This window comes from Chlamydotis macqueenii, chromosome 3, assembly GCF_036417535.1.
Source record: "Chlamydotis macqueenii isolate bChlMac1 chromosome 3, bChlMac1.mat, whole genome shotgun sequence".
Taxonomy (NCBI): Eukaryota; Metazoa; Chordata; class Aves; order Otidiformes; family Otididae; genus Chlamydotis; species Chlamydotis macqueenii.
Genome location: NC_141558.1, coordinates 59,176,576 through 59,193,075, shown reverse-complemented (window position 1 = coordinate 59,193,075; position 16,500 = coordinate 59,176,576). Strand labels below are relative to the sequence as shown.

Sequence of the window (16,500 nt, the reverse complement as noted above, 5' to 3'; positions counted from 1 at the left end):
ACTTTCAGAAATTGTTTATATGCTATTTCTAATGTTTGCACCTGCATAGGACCTATAATAGCAAAGAGTGAAGATGTACTTTCCATAAGACTCTTCCTCCCTAATGATCTTTTTTTCAATTTGGTGGCAATTGTGCACATACAGATTCTGTTTCCCTGCATTGATAGGAGGGGATTTTTTCCTGCCTTTTAAGCTCTTCCAGACGACTGCCACAATGAGCTTTGAGAATACTAGTCGAGTCCTCGCCTGTTATTTTCCTGTCCCAGCCTGAATCTTGTCACAGTTTCTTAGTTCTCTCATATCTGACCGTTTGCCACAGAGCCACTTAGTTGTACAGTCTTGTGTAGAAAAAGCAAAAGCACTCACTCAGTTTTGCAATTCTTTTCCTCTTCCTAGCATTATCCTAGTTAAGGATAGGTGATACATATTTGTGACCGTCCATGCACAAGTGTGTGTGTATTTCTGCTCGTGGGCATTAAAGTGAATCAAATAACAAAGCAATAATTCAAAACTAGATCAAAATCCTCCATTTAAATTATATTTGGACAATACAGAATTACAAAATAATGAATTTAGCGTTAACAGAATATTGCTGTCTGCTTTTTGTAAATGCTTTTCAAAATGCTTCTGAGCAAGTTAAGCCTTCTTTTGCTGCTTTGGTTATTCAATTCACTATGGTTCTCTATATATTCAATTCTCTACATAGTTTCACAAATGCCACTTCCCAAAGTATAATATATGCCACTCATATAGTAAAGTCCATGAATCTAAAAACTTACGTTCTAAAGAGTACTGAAATACATTTCAAGAGAAGTGAGACTGCAGTGATTTCTACATAGAGTCAGAATAGCATTTGTTAGAACTCCTTCCTCCCTTTCTACAGAAGGAGGGCAGGGGACAGAATGAAAAGACAAGGTGAAAGAGTTGGACACTATCAGAGCTTAAGGAACTTAACACTGATGAACTGCAATTGCTTTATAGAGAAATCAACTACATCGCTTAATCAGTTATGCTTGCTTTTGCACCTTATGAGATCTTACAAGCCTCTGAGGAGTGTCAACTACTTTTTTTTTTTTTCAGAAATATATGCCTAGAAATGATTACCTGGAGACTGAACCAATCCTACACTATCTCAGGCAATTAAGATATACTTACTAAATCTGAAATTTTCTGATAGAACATTAACTCTGGGTCCACCCAAGTTCCACACATGTACAAGTCACATAAAATATTCCAGCACTATTCAAAAAAATATAAAGTGTACAGTAAAAAAATCAAAACCCACATAAATATGCTCCTGGCACAAGTACCTTACCAATATCAAGGGTATTGCCAATGTCCTTGTTCTCCACAACAGCAGGGAATTTGTTAATAAAAGTGTCCTGATGTGTGTAGAAATCAGAAGCAGATGGGCTGACCACCTCACCTCAAACTGCCAACTGGCTTTCCTGTGTATTTGCCAATTTTCTTTAAGGATACACTACTAGTCTTCCACATCACTGCGAAACTAAACCAACCGAGGATTTCGGATAGCACGAGTACAGGGAACACATTCTCCCTGGAAGTCCAAGCATTTCTGTTTTGCCAACTCCCTTCTCTGTACTTCTTGAAGAGAAGGCTTGTTTTCTGTCCTGCTCTAAACACTGGACTAACTGGATCTGAATTACTTTTGTTGCACTTAAACTGCCCACTGCTCTTAGGGCAAAACCCTACACGACCAGCAGGACTTACGCAGAACAGCAGACAGCTTCTCCTGGTAATTTGTGAGAGCTTCATAGATACAACCTAGCACACTGATGAACCTACCCTGCCAAACTCAGGTCTGCAGTTTGACTTCCAGTAACCAGGGTAGCTCAATCTCTCAATTTTAACCTCCATTTAAATTCATGTGAGTTATTCTCAAATAAACCTACATCCATATTTTGACCTCCTATGCACTTGCTGGATCAAAAGCACTGTAAAAAATTTAAAATGTACAGCTACAAATGGTGTTCCATAATATTCTTGTGAAATAGATAAGATGATGACTGTGAAAATGGCTAAAAAGTCTAGAAAAGTGAAGGTTTAAGAGCAAATTAGCAAAGATGCTCAGAACTAACTAGTTCCAGTTTTCAACTCATATTTTTATAATAGATGGGGTACAAATTTCAAATGGACTTTAATGAAACTTAGCCTCTGCTATAGATAAAAGCTTTTCATCATTATTATGGTAAACCTCAACTATTGGGAGAAAAGAAAGAAAAATACTGCATTTTTCCCAACCTGACTGATAATATTCTGGCTCCTTTGAAACTTAAATATGTTTTACTTCTTCAGACTATTAGTTATTGCTAACTAGTCTACAGCATTTTTATATGGCTACACTGCACAATAGAATAAAGGAAAAAAATGTAGCTGCCCCAAAAGGACAAGCATTATATAGATGAATAAATTGTAATTATTTTCCTGATTTTTTCATGAAATTAGGATTGCTAAAAGCATTCCATGTACTGTCATAATTACCAGTAATAACATACAAACTAATGCATTCCTGCAATTTTCAGTCCATTACGTGTAGATTTGTCATTTGTTATTTCTATCTCACAAAAAGAAGTTAAGCATTTTTATACTTAAAGCAACAATTTATCAACACAAACATAGCAATTACTGAATCTCCTATAAGCCAAAGGCAAAGAATGGTGTTTCTTTTAAGGGAGGTCTCAAAGATACCTGGAGATCTTCAACATTCATAGTGACTACTATGCATGACACTAGCTGGAAGAGAAATTCTATATTTTACTGACTACTTTAATAAAGCCTACAGTGCTGTGACTAGAGTTGCCCAAATAAGCAAACAAAAACTCCCAGTACTCCTCAAAATCCAAACAGTTCTTATTTCTTATTGAGCCATCTAAAAGTCATGCAAATTGCAACACACCTTTTAATACATGTTGGGGAACAAAACTGTTGGTCTGCAGTGAGTAAACATAGCTTGCATTCCTAGCTATATGCGTTACTCAAATCATAAAGAGCGTGCCAGACAGCATTAGTGACACAGGGTCTTATCCGCCCACTCTGGCATACACAGGAACCTCAACACTGCTCGTATTCCAGTCAATACAACTGGACGGGCTTAAGAGAAGGTATTGGCTTTAGTACTGCGAAAGGATTGCCAAGCTTTCTTGGAACAATAAGCAAGAGAACATGGGAAAGAAACAGGCTCATACTTGAGCCTTGTCTCATTTAAATAAAACAACAAAAAACCCAAACCCACACAATACACAGTGCACTCAGACCGCTGTCAGCTGCCACACAAAGCAGCCTTTCAAACACATTAAAACAATCTGTACTTTTTCTTCAGTATAGTCACTGTCCCTGTAGTTGCTACTTTTTAGAATATTAGAAAACCCAAAACTTTAGGAAGTGCATGAATTTCCTTATTTCTTAGGAGAATCTGGATACTGACACAGCAGACTAAAAGATAAGCTGTAAAGCTCTAGTTTAGCAGATCTGGCCTAAACAACTGCACCAGTAAAATCACCAGGGTGATGAAAAACAAGGATGGTAATTTAGTTCTTATGCCTGAGACCAACTCACATATTAAGAGATCATAGCAAAAAAAAAAAAAAAAAAAGGCATGATCCCTTGCTGTAAAGGCAAACTAGCTAATAACTCTGAAAGTTTAAGACATTTTAAAAACCCCAAACTTTTTAATGCCACAGGAGTTTCAACTCAAACTTCCATAAAAAGGTTTAGTTCTGTTGACTGAAACAGAAACAGACATTGAATACTTTTGCAGATATAAAGCCAAAGACACAGGTGTAGGATTGTTTCTGCCAGTAACAATGAGGCCTCCAAAGCCCTCAATAATTCTTCCAGGATTCAAAGGCTCTTCCAAGCATAAAGACTCCTGCCCTCCAAGTACTTCAGGTGTCATGGAGTCATGGATACAAGGTACTTAGAAGAATTTTTACCATCAGATCATTTGGATGACACTTTGTTTACAGGAAATAAAGGACAAAAACTAGAAACCCAAGCATTATTCTTTGTTAAACCTTACGGAAATTCTGAGTTCTGGACACCAACACTGTATGTATGCATCCACACAGATGTCTCAATACCCTGCCTTTCATTTCACTTTCTTTTGTAACAAACTATACTTTACTGAAGCCTCTTTAGGTGATAATCAGCTATTGTCCTCTTTAAGCACAGCTAAATGAGCAAGAAGGGAGATAGGGACCAGTAGGTTCCAAGTGAAACCAATAAACCAATAATAATAAACTGAAATAGAAAACTGATCTCAGTGAAGAGATCACAAAGGAGGGGGAGCTGGAAAGCTCTCACTCCAGTGAGCCAGAGAAAGGGTCTTGCCTTTTTTCTTAACACCCAGAAAACAGATTTATCTTCTAGTCTGATTCAAGCTGCAGACAAATATGGGCCAGCCACACAACTGAGAAGACTTTCAGGGCGGGTGGGGGGGGGGTGGGGTGTGTGTGAAAATAAGTTGTCATCTACTTAACTGAATATCAAAACGGTCAAGTTTAATAACATGACGAATGAATTTAGTACCTGATAGTTGTTCTGTATTTATCTCAGCATAACAACAAAAAAAAAATTTCTTTCCATTTATCCTCAAATCCTCTTGCTTAGGTACACTGGAATTTATATAGCATTTTTGTAAACATCAAATAAATGCATTCTGTATAGTTATATCCATCAAGCAAGATTCCACTAACAAGGGACAAGCTAAGATACTCATTAGCCAAACTCCTGCCTTAACTCAGGTTCTCTCTCAAAATATCCCACCACACACACATGTATACCTAGCCCAGCAGAACTATTTTAGTGTATTTAATATTTTTAGTGTATTTAAGTGTACAGTACTATGCTACTAAATCAAGAAAGAACAGTATTCTAACCATAGACTTTTATTCATATGAATGTTTCCCTGAAACTACCTTTTGATGGTCTTTAAAGAGCCAAATCACAAGTTATCACAAAAACAAAAACTGAAAATGTTATATTTCAAATAATTTTAAACATAACTTCATAAAAATATATATGAAATAATAATTTTTAATTTGGTAAATTACGTTACAATGAAGGGATCAGACAGAATTTTCCAAATAAAGGAACAAAAGTTACAGGAGAAGCTGAGTGTGTCTTCATAATATAAAAGCAACAAAGAGCAAAGAGGAAAATACTCCAGGTCATCTATTGTGCAAGAAATAAAGCCTTTGAATAAACAAACAGAAGTAATCTACCTGTTGAAGGTCCAATGTAACGGTCACATAATGATATTCAATTCCATTCTGGATACTAGGGCTTTGCCACCAAGTGTTCTTCCCATCAATTGCATTCGTTATCGGATGTCGTTCTGTTAGAACAGCAGAAATACATAAATGTATTTCAGAATTATTAGGAGATTTAAGTGGTTTTAGATCTAAAAATCTAGATTTGAAAACAACTACAGAACTAAAGAGGCAGCACTTTAAAATACAAAAAAGGAAAATTTATTTTTTTTTCCTCTTGTAGCACAGTTGTGCTTATTATTACTGCAAGAGTCATCTAATGTTAGTTGTTTGATTTTGGTTAGGATCACAAGAAGGTGATTCAGAAGACTGAAATGCACTTGGAGGCTCTCCTGATTCTACAAAAAACATATGATCTAAATCAAGTGAACGTCTCCTGCAATCATCCAGAGTTTCAGGTATTGTGAAGTCATTAAATGTTACAACACAAACAACAAATCAGGAACTCAACATATGGTGTGCAGGGAAAGTGGAGATCAAATATCAGTACTTGCATTTCTAAGACATTTCCAAGCACACATGGAAATAATTCAGAAATCATGACAGAGGAAATGATTCAAAAATCATTACAGAATATATTTCTCAACTGGAAAATTGTCTGACTCACATACATGGTTATAAAGATTATTATAATCCATCTCAAAGTCCAAGATGCATTACTTAACATTTACTCTCCTGCAGTGTCCCAAATTAATTCTAAATAATAGGGCTAAGAATTTATTTACAAAATTTAATTATTCTTCGATTTCAAGATCTTCTAAATTATGAAATTTGCTTACATAGTATTTTAATGTTATTTAGACTGAGTATAATTGCACTCAACATTTCCATTTCCCATTTTTGTGGTCAATTTGTGCTTCTCTCTGGTATGAAGTGGAGAATAATATAACCTCAATTTTAAAAGGTACAAGGATCTATATTTTCAAGTCTCTGATTGCCTAGAGTGTGTCTGTACATTATGGGGAAAATAACCCAAAGGAAATTCTAATACAGTATGTTTCTTCTTTGCAGGTTCTGTTTGCAAGAACATAACAAGATAAATCCTACCCCACTCATCAAGGATAGCTTCCTAAACGAAAAAGTTTTCTTGATATAAAACTGGAATATGCTTCATTACTAGCTAGTCCTAGAATTGCAAATAATTGATTCATGAGCTGATTAATTCACTTCTTCTTTCAATTATTATTTAAATGAACCAGCCAGATTGCTACTTTTTGTCTCTGTTTTCTTACTACATCAACCACCTGTGGAGGACAGGAGTCCTAGCTCATTAAGGAAAGCCAGAATGTCTGAACATATTTAAAGATACAATTAAAGGGCTTTGTGGGAGTGAGGAAAGGCATAAGCCCTCAAAACTGAAAATGCCAAAAACTTCATTTAAATATCAGATTATTCAGTGGCATTAGTGGGCACCAACAATTGCAAGTTCGACTACTGGTGCTACAAATGATGTTATTAGTAGCTTTATCTTTATATTGAAGAGAAAAGTAAAACACACCCATGCTTTACATGTTGTCAATTCCCACAGCTCTGATCATCTTCACAAACTTTGTCTTTAAATGAGTGCTAGCAAAAATCACCTGTAAATTAAACTCAGAGCTCCTCAGTGATTGTGACAGAAGCAGCCTAATTGGAAATTTTGATGAAGTCTCTTCAGGTGAAATTGATAGAAAGGTAAATCATGAGAAGGAAGGTTGGGAGATGAATCAACAATTAATTGTAATCACCATTATGAAATTTTAATCATCGTTAATTTGAAAACACTGACTAATTGCTGGCATGTTTTGCCTATTTAAAAGGGAAGGGAAAATAATATAATATTTGCAAAAAAGACAGGATTGCAAATGCAGTTCAAGGACCAATCTCCCTGACGGACAGCAAGGGGGAGAACTTACAGACTGAGCCCAAACTGTGCTTTTTAATTTGGGCTCACATTTGATTAACCAGGGAATTTGTGTTCATTTCCTACTACAGTAATTAAGGGGAGGCACTCCAGACTCGCACATTCCAGGGGGATCATTTAAACTCTGGTTACATTACATGGTTCTCCTATTAATGAACCATCTCTTTAAACAAGGCACTTCCTTCTGCCAAGTGAACATTTAAAAACCTTAAAATGAGATGTGGTTGGCAGAAAAAGACCAGACATTATGAGGCTGGGCAGACTCAGATTTTTAAGAGGGTAGGAGTAAGGGGAAACACAGATGTAAATCATTCTGAGGGGGTTTATATTTATATACGGATGTATATGTGTGTATATACACATACATTAATGTACACTTTCTGATATAACAGACAGGATATGATCCAGCTCTGGTTTAGGTTTGTTTTCTGAATTAAACAAATTTGATAGTAAAAACAACTTGTATGATATGCCTGCATCTTTAAATACCCTTCTATAAAGAACTAAAAGAATCTATTGCACAGTGTTTCTGCCAGTCGGAATGGTTCCAAAAACCCCTGAAATCTTCTCTGAGACACAATACTATAGTGCAACACATCTGAATGCTTATATTGCTACAAAATCATACAACCTTCCCTCAGAAGGCAGCATGTACTACAATTAAAGAAGATGTCAAAACCTGGAAAATACATTGGGGAAAAAAAATAGGTTGCAACCATGGTCAGAGAGATTAAGTAGTCCATACTGGGGCAATTATCATTAGCTTCGCAAATACAAGATGGTGAGCAAACGGATAGATAGCCATTTAGCAGGAAAGCATCTGGGGATTATAATGGACAACTAGCTATATATCTCTCAGTGGTGTCACACCATTAGAAAGGGAAAATACCTAAGTAAAACATGTAAATGGGAATCTATTCTGTTCATTCTGAAGCAAACTTGCACCTCTATGCAGTGCTGGTAAGAGCTCAGGTGAATTTTAATAAAGATCAAAACCTCTAGAGAGATTACTTTAGTGTAGAAACTAGATAAAGCAATACCATCAACCCTCAATTAAAATGCTTTTGTAAAGAAAAAAGAGAATAATCCATTTCTTGTATTGACTGAAGTTGGGAAAAAAAAAAGGTAACATGAATTTGTGCAAGGAAGATGCAGATTAGCTGTTGGTAAAAGATTTTGTAATGAGTAAAATAACTCTAGGAAGGGTGGCTCTGGAAGGAAGTTTCTAAGGAGAAGCTAAACAAGTTTCTGTCTGGAGAACTACAGCCATAGATAGCTCATCCTGTCTAGAAATAACAGATAGATTAAATGTCCTTTATTTTTTTCCTGTGGTTTTAACCACCTGCTTAAATGTGCTTTGTCATGAGGAGTAAATATATCTGAGCTAGGTTTCAGAAGGAAACAACTGGAAAAAAAGAGAAATTGTCTCCATGTGATTGTGCTTCTTCCAACATTTTACCTATTCCATTAAAAGCTGTCTTAAGTGTCTCCACACCCTCTACCATCTACAGTGCAAACATACTCACAAAAATCTAACAACGTTAGTGCTATTCATGTGTTTCACTGCAGGGTCACATGAAATTAAACTTGCATGACTTGACTAAGAGATTTCCTTAGTTCTAATCTTCCCAACTATGAGAAATATACATCTCTCAAGCAGATGATAACAAATGCATATTTGAAAACTGATTTTGCTCCCGGGTGGTCTTTAAGAAAGCAGTGTTAGCAAAGATCACCTTTAATATGAAAAACTAAGCAATTAAATCAAGCCGTGCTCCATTATCTTATTTTCTTTTTGCCAGCTCAGTGAAAATGAATTAACAGCAAACAAAGAAGAAAAATATCCCAGAATATAGTAAATACAACTAGAGTTGTCTCTAAACTGAAATTTCAGATGTTGCTTAGATTGGCCAAAATATTAAAATTCCACATGTAAGTACACAGGTAAAAGTCATCTGGTTTTCACTCATGGTTAGTATTTATCAAAATAATTCAACAAGCAGCTGTAGATACTTAATTTTCCTAAACCTGAACTTAGGTGCTCCACTTTTAAGTATCTGAATTAGAAAGTTCAGTTTGAGGAGTATACATAACAGATACAGATTTTGAAATACCAAGGGAAGGGATGGGTAACCTAATTTAAAAAGAAAGAGATAGACATTTCATAGTAATCAGGCCGGTGACCTACATTTTTGGTTGCTGAGTACCTACAACCTTTGGAAAAAAAAATCTTTTTAAAGGAACAAAATGAAAATGGCGCACGTACGATGTGGAACTCTGCTCCTTTGATCACAAATACGGCACTGAGGGTTCCTTGCAGGCTGTCCCGGCACATGTTCAACTAGTTTGCAGTACATTTCCCGACCCTTTTCTCCACACGTAGCATTGGTTGTGATAAGAGCATTAGTAGCCAGGTTCAGCACTGCAGGAAACAACCCTGCAAACAAAATAAAATAAAATCATTAACAAAAGCAACAGAGGCAAATGCAAGGTTAATTTACTAGTACAATCATAAATGAACATAACACTTGTTATGGCATTAAAACAACAGGCTTAGTTTTCAACAGCTATAGGATTAATGAAGCAAAGAAAAGCACCAACAACTTCGGTTTTGAATCCAGAATTTAGACATCAGAATAAAGACATTACACTCATGGTTTCCTCCTCATTCCCTTCTACTTCTACTTTGGTCGTATCTTGAACAACAGCAGGACACCAAATGAGAAAGGAAAGTATGGAAACATACGAAGCATTATAAAATACTTTTTTTTCCATAATCAAACCTTGTGTTCCTACCCAACTGGACATTGTAACATTGTATGCAAAATACATGAAAACCCTTTAATATTTTTATTTTCTGCTTAAATCTCCATGGGAAGGCTTTTCCATCACAGACTGCATCACTTATATTACACTACATTACTGTTCTGCTTAGGATCTCATAGTCACCCTTGTCATCAGACAAGCTGAGTAATTCATGCAGCAACATGAATAGCATCTGTCATGTGTGGTTTCCCTCTCCTCAAGAAGAGGATAATATATATAATATTAAATCTTTTATGGCAGCACTGTTATCATTTTTTTCAGGTGCACGTGCTGAGTGATGTATCATAATTTTCATTCAGCACAGCACTTAAGCACATGTCTGAGTGCTCTGCTGAACTGAGTTCTATGTAGCAGTAAACTATAAAGATTATAAACCATATGAAGAAGAATCATTAAGGTGAGTTACTCTCCTTCCCACTAAATACTGATCAAAACCTTTGAGCTGTGATAAAATTGATCCATGGAGACAAAGTGATATGATATGCTGAATCCATACATTAGTTCCTCACATTAAATCAATCAGGTTTGCATCCTCAAAAGCATAATTTGCCATGCCTGCAGGTTGAACTAAAACAACAAAAAAAATCTGAGGTATGGACTGGGATCATTTTCAGATCTATTTGATGACCATTTCCACTGGCCCCAAATCCACCCTTATGCAATTCATTCTGCTTCTAACCCTATTGTTTTATTATAACCTTAAGGCTTTAATCAAAACTGAATCTGCGATTATTGTACACTGGATAAAGCTCCCTTTATAATGTCATTCCTTTTCCTCCTCCACAGATGAACAATACTATTCAACTGACTCCTTTCAGTCCTTTAACTCCAGACTCCTGCCTGTCTCTGCAATTAATCTGTATGCCATTTAATTACCAAGCTTGGGTGGTCATGGTACAGCTGTTCTCTGACACCCTGAGTTAGTGACTCTCACGCTCACACTTTAAAACCATGTTAAACACACTACTTGAGCAAGGGAACCAATTAGTTACTAACTTGTTCAATTTGTATAGGCAATCAATAGTTGAGATTTTATTGATCGTGTAGCTTGCTTCTTCTGTACAGATTACAGCACATTTTCATCACATTTAAAAATCTATACTGCCTTCTACAATGGGGACACACAGTAAAAACCTGTCTAAGCATTAGCAGAGTAGATTAATTAATAGCTGTGGAACTTATGTTGACTTACAGCCTCATTATTCTCTTTTTAGGCTGTACGAAGTTAACAGTGTAAAAGCCAGTAATAATTTAGCCTTAACACAGAGTCTAGAATTTGATTTGGAGTTAAGTATTTTATTCCCTCAAAAATGAACCTTGTAAAAAGGACAGAATGATCCTACATGCAAGGAATTGCAGTACATGGCATCAGGAGAATAAATCCTTCAAAAAACAGTGGAACAGCTGAAAAAGAACAGCCCAAAAGCCACCAGATTCACATAGCTATAAAGTACTGCATATTATATGTCTATACACGAATCATGCCATTGTTCTAAGTTTTAATTCAAATTTTAAATATAAGGGACATAAGTAAGGGTACTTAAGGAACTCCAATTAGAACATAATTTCACTCTCAGGTAGATTTATTATGTACAGATCAGCTTGGGGCAAAGCTACTGAAACAGCCTTGCCCACAATCAGTACTGACACAGGCACCAAAAGCAGCACTGGGTGTTTCACTGAAGAGATCATGTCAAATCCCAGCACCTCACTGAGAAGTGCATCACATGGCACTCCCTGCAGGCTCAGATGAGTGAATCTGAGAGGAAGGGAGCAAGAGATGTACAACGTGTTCCTACACTGCACCTAGCACTTTGCATTTGGTGTTGATGGATTCTCCAGCCCTGGAATTTTAACAAGTTAAAAACTGCAATTAACAACTACAAATTTAAACTTTTTTTTGAATAATCTTTTTTTGCGAGGAGCAGGGAGTTGGGCTCAATGACCCTTGTGGGTCCCTTCCAACTATTTACTCTTTCTAAGATTCACATCTATCCAAGTATAGATCCCCAGAGAAAAAGCAAGAGAGCTCAAGACATAACTGTTCATTTTTTTTAGAGAATTCTGCCTAATTTTTCCTGATGATATTCATACAGAAGAAATATTTTAAAATTGGTGTCCTAGTTTTGTGCATCTTAAAATTAAATTTATCACTAAATTATAGTTTATTTAGTTGTCAATTCCACCTTAAATTCTATGGGCATCCTGCTATGAAATACTTCCAAAAACATGATCTGCTATAATTACAGACAGCTCTTCTTCTTTTATTGCCAAATACCTTTAGTAATCATTTGTTCCAGTGCAAAGACTGGGTAAAATACCTCTGAGTCAGAAACACATCATCTCTATTTTGTGTAGCTCAAGTGCAAGCAGAGAAATTCTACTTCAGCTGCCAGCTACATCAATCTTTTCCTTCCTTTGTGTCAGTGGCAGAAAACAGATTAGTATTCATTTCTACCTTTAAAAAGGTAGAAGGAAATATATAAACAATATAGGAATATAGAAGGAAATATATAAAATGACATAACTGTATATAAAATCATAAATGGGTTTAGCAAGTGAACATTCGGAAGTGAACATGGTAAGTTTAGGTACCCTTTCACCACAAATTGTGAGTGCCAAGTCAACTTATCATACAGAATTTTTCTTCATTGAGTGGGACTTTTTGTCTGTTTATAAATGGAACTGCTTTTCAGTATGACAGAAATTAAATTCTAGAATGCATGAATAAATTCTATAATAAAATGTTTTCATTCCAAAAGCAGGAATGGATTAAAAACCAATTAGATTAGTACATAGAACAAGGGTTCATCTGGGGCTGTTAAACATGAAGAGCTTGGTGTTCAACTGTCAGTTCAGAATATCCATAAAATCACAAGCTGTTGCAGGGTTTTATCCAGGGAGACATTGCTGTACTCATTCTCTTCTTTCACATTTTTCATCACTATTGCCTCTAATACACACCTGTAGTTGTTTCTTACTAAGGCTGATAGCACATATAGCCCAACATCAAGATTCACCCAAAATAGAATAGAAACTGTAACTTTAATTTTGTGTGGTGTTGCTAATGAAGCCACCATATTTTTGCCAATATTCATTTCTTCCATCAACCATTGCCCTCTGAACTACTTCCCATCATTACCTTGCATCCACAGAGGTCTCAGTAATGGCTACTTATTCTATAGACCCTCAGAACATTTGGTGATTTCCTTGCAGTTTTCTGCAAAGCAGTATTACCTAATTTACTCTCTTATGTTTTCCTAATCTCCTTGCATAACGGAAAATAACAGAACAGCATCACATGTTTTCTTTTACGTACTTTTCATGTTTCCTCACCAACCTCCAACTCATAAAAACTCAGTGAGTATCAGTGGAATAAAACCCACCAATCTGATGTCTGGCACCCTGCCCTGTTTTGTCATGCCCTGTTACCTGTTTCTCTGCCAAACTGACAGATTTTCCACATGCTTTATTGCAATAGTTGAGATCAGCAGAAGCACATGAGCTACACAAGTAGCAAGTACAAGACATTTTCATAAAGCCTGTCAGCTGTTGAATTCAATCTCATTCTCACTCTCCTCCCAAATCATGCTATCTGATCAACCTTCAGAGCACACTGCAAGACCTAGCTGATTTCCCTAGCTGAGAGAGGATGGAGGGATTCTAGTGGGAAATCAAAGATATTAACTGTATCTCCAGCTGCCGAATGGTGATTACAGGTTCATTATGAAGTGGGGATAGTCACTGGGGTAACCTACTTCTAATATACATCAAGGAGCAGCTACAGCAAAGGAGGAGTACTGAAAATAGATACGAATGTAAACAAAATAATTACCTTGTACGTTAGTCTTCCCACCATTTATCAGTTCTGACACTTTTTTTCTTTCTTTCCCTTCACATAGCCCAGGAAGAATTGCAAATACTGTTTGAATCACATCAGCATCCTACATCTACAGAGCAACTGGTGGGATACCTCTCACTAGAAGGACACTCCAGCACTGCAATGGAAGCAGGAATCACAAGGGAAGAACCAAGACCAAGATTATAACCTCTGTTAGGCCTCTGCTACTGCACGGAGGAAGCAGCAGCCACCTTGAATGAGAAACAAGGAATCACCAATTAGTCACAGGAGATGGATGATAGTAGCAGAGATCTTTGCATGGAGATGAAGGAAGGAACCGTCTAACTGAGTAGCAGAGCCTAGGAAAGAGAGAAGAAAATTGGAAGAAGAAAGACCACTGCAAAGACTGATAGAAGGTTCTGTGACCTTTCTTCTTGGCAGATAACAGTTGGCACATGGAATTTTGCATTCAATGTTATTTAATGTCTAGATTGTGATTACACAGTGATAACATCTGTGCCCTATTTAACTGAGGGTAAAGTTAATATAAAATGTTGCAGTCCCTGCAGATAGAAGCAAAATGTTAGCTTTTAAAAAATCATTATTATTTTTAATAGTATTTTTAAAATACTTCTAAGACGGAAGACAAACTTTGGTTTATCAACTCTGAGATTTCTGTGTGTCTTATTAAAGCATTAGAACTGAGAAAATACTTTGCTCCTTCAAGGAAAGCTCTGTTAAGACCTGCATATTCCTCTTCTCTCTTCTAAACAGACCAATATTTGGCACTGTGTATTTCCTTCAGTCTTCTCAAAATATCCCTTGTCTCTTCAAAGGAGCAAATAAAACAGCCTGCCTAAATATGTCTAACTTTTCAAGCCAATCTTCCTAGTCTATAGAGCACTTTGAAATGTTCGTGCAGTCAAGCAGAGCTGTTTGCCACTGAATTTGTACTAAAAAGACAAAAGAGAATATGTCAATTTCAGACGTTCTAAGGAGTGTCACTGGAAAAAGAGCGACTTGTCTGCTGCAGCGCAGAGCTGTGCTAGGCTCTGGGAACACAGCGGGGAGAAAAAACTGGGACAAAACAAAACAATGTTGCAGCACAGAATAGCTTCCAGCTGTGCACCACAGGGAATAACTTAATGCACTTTGGACACAATGCAGATGAAGAGTTTTATACAACTAGAAAATAAGCCCAATTTTAAGAAATAGCTGTCCAGACACAACAGAGCTTGCAGACTAAAAAAAAACCTGACACTAAGCCCATTTGTCCAAAGGAAAACAAAATCAGAAAACAAATATAACAGTTCCCATTTATGTCAGTTGCCCTAAAGCATTGTATTGTTAGGCAGTCACCTTTCTTTTCCTTCCAAAGGAAGTGGAAATGGAATAGTTTTTGATGTTTGGTGGTAGAGATGTCTTGCTTTCACTTTCAGGTAATTTTCTTTCTTCATATTGAGTAATGTTACATACACCCTCCTGTGTATTTAACTTCAACATAAAAGACATAGTATAAAACCCTAACCTGAAGAAGCCTGATAGCAAAGCTAGCCATAATCCTTACAAAATAACAGAGGCATCTGAAAAAGGGTATATTGATTATCTAGTAATATTACCTTGCCTCTCCACAGATTACAGCATGCAAAATCTGTAGGAACTTTGCTGATTTAATAGCAAACCCCAATCAGTTTTACATATTGGTAGACTGAGTGAAAAAATTACTATTGGCTTACCCCAGTATGATGTTGTATAAAATATATAAGCATTCACCTAGCTTAGTAATGAATTTCCTTTTTCCTAGAGCTGTCATAGAAGGTTATTTTGCAAAGCAGAATAGGAAAAATATAGGTGAAGATGAAACCTTGTCTCGACATTCATGGCAGAACTCCCACTGAATCAAAAATCCAAAGCACAAAGATATAATAGACATCTTATTTTCAAAGGTATTTACATACCCAGTTTGAGTCAGGCACCTACTAGTTTTTAAATATATGTCTGTATACCAGCACAAATTTTGAAGTGCAAAATCTGAGTTGTACAAATACCTTATCTGTAGAACGAGTGCACTACGCATGAAGAAGCAAGCAACACCCTTTACAGTTACCTCCTTGTATTTATTAGCCACATGACCTTCATTAAAAGCTTTGCAATGCAGTAGTATGGTCCTGGTCAGCCAAGCAGGCCTAACGAGAAAAAAAGTAAGAGGATCTCTGAAAGACAACAATGATCTACTGCAAACAGGATTTCTCCAAATAGCGTATCTTCTGTTCTTACACAGCATGCATCAGTTTACAACTTTCCCAAATTGCATTATATGGCTAAAAACATCCATTTTTGTTCTGTTCCCAATGTCTGAACACCAGTGTTTCTGTACTCAGAAGGCACTGTAGGTTTGGTTCCCCCGACTCATGCACTTCCCTCAATTGTGAAGAGAGAGAGACTTGTATAATTTGTTTATCCCAGTTCCATCCCACTGAAGAAGGAAAAAAAAAAAGGGATTCTGATAGTAAACAAAAATAAAAAAAAAAAAAAAGGAAAGCAGAATTTCTCAAAGATAGAATAGAGTCTGGGAAAACTGGAGCCTCCAGATGTAATTTACTGCTGACTTTGGTCTTGACAAAGATATTGTTTTATGC

The 16,500-nt window shown here is 36.4% G+C and overlaps 1 protein-coding gene across 4 annotated transcripts in view; it reads right to left on the bottom strand.

The window, feature by feature from the left end:
• Positions 1-16,500, bottom strand: part of LAMA2 (laminin subunit alpha 2) — a 364,351-nt gene that overhangs the window by 275,080 nt on the left and 72,771 nt on the right. For all 4 annotated transcript variants that reach the window (XM_086743476.1, XM_086743477.1, XM_086743478.1 and 1 more), the window contains exons 2-3: positions 9,461-9,631; positions 5,244-5,356 (exon numbers count right to left, since the gene is read on the bottom strand). In XM_086743476.1, the coding sequence (XP_086599602.1) occupies positions 5,244-5,356; positions 9,461-9,631 (284 nt within the window). The remainder of the gene's footprint in view (positions 1-5,243; positions 5,357-9,460; positions 9,632-16,500) is intronic.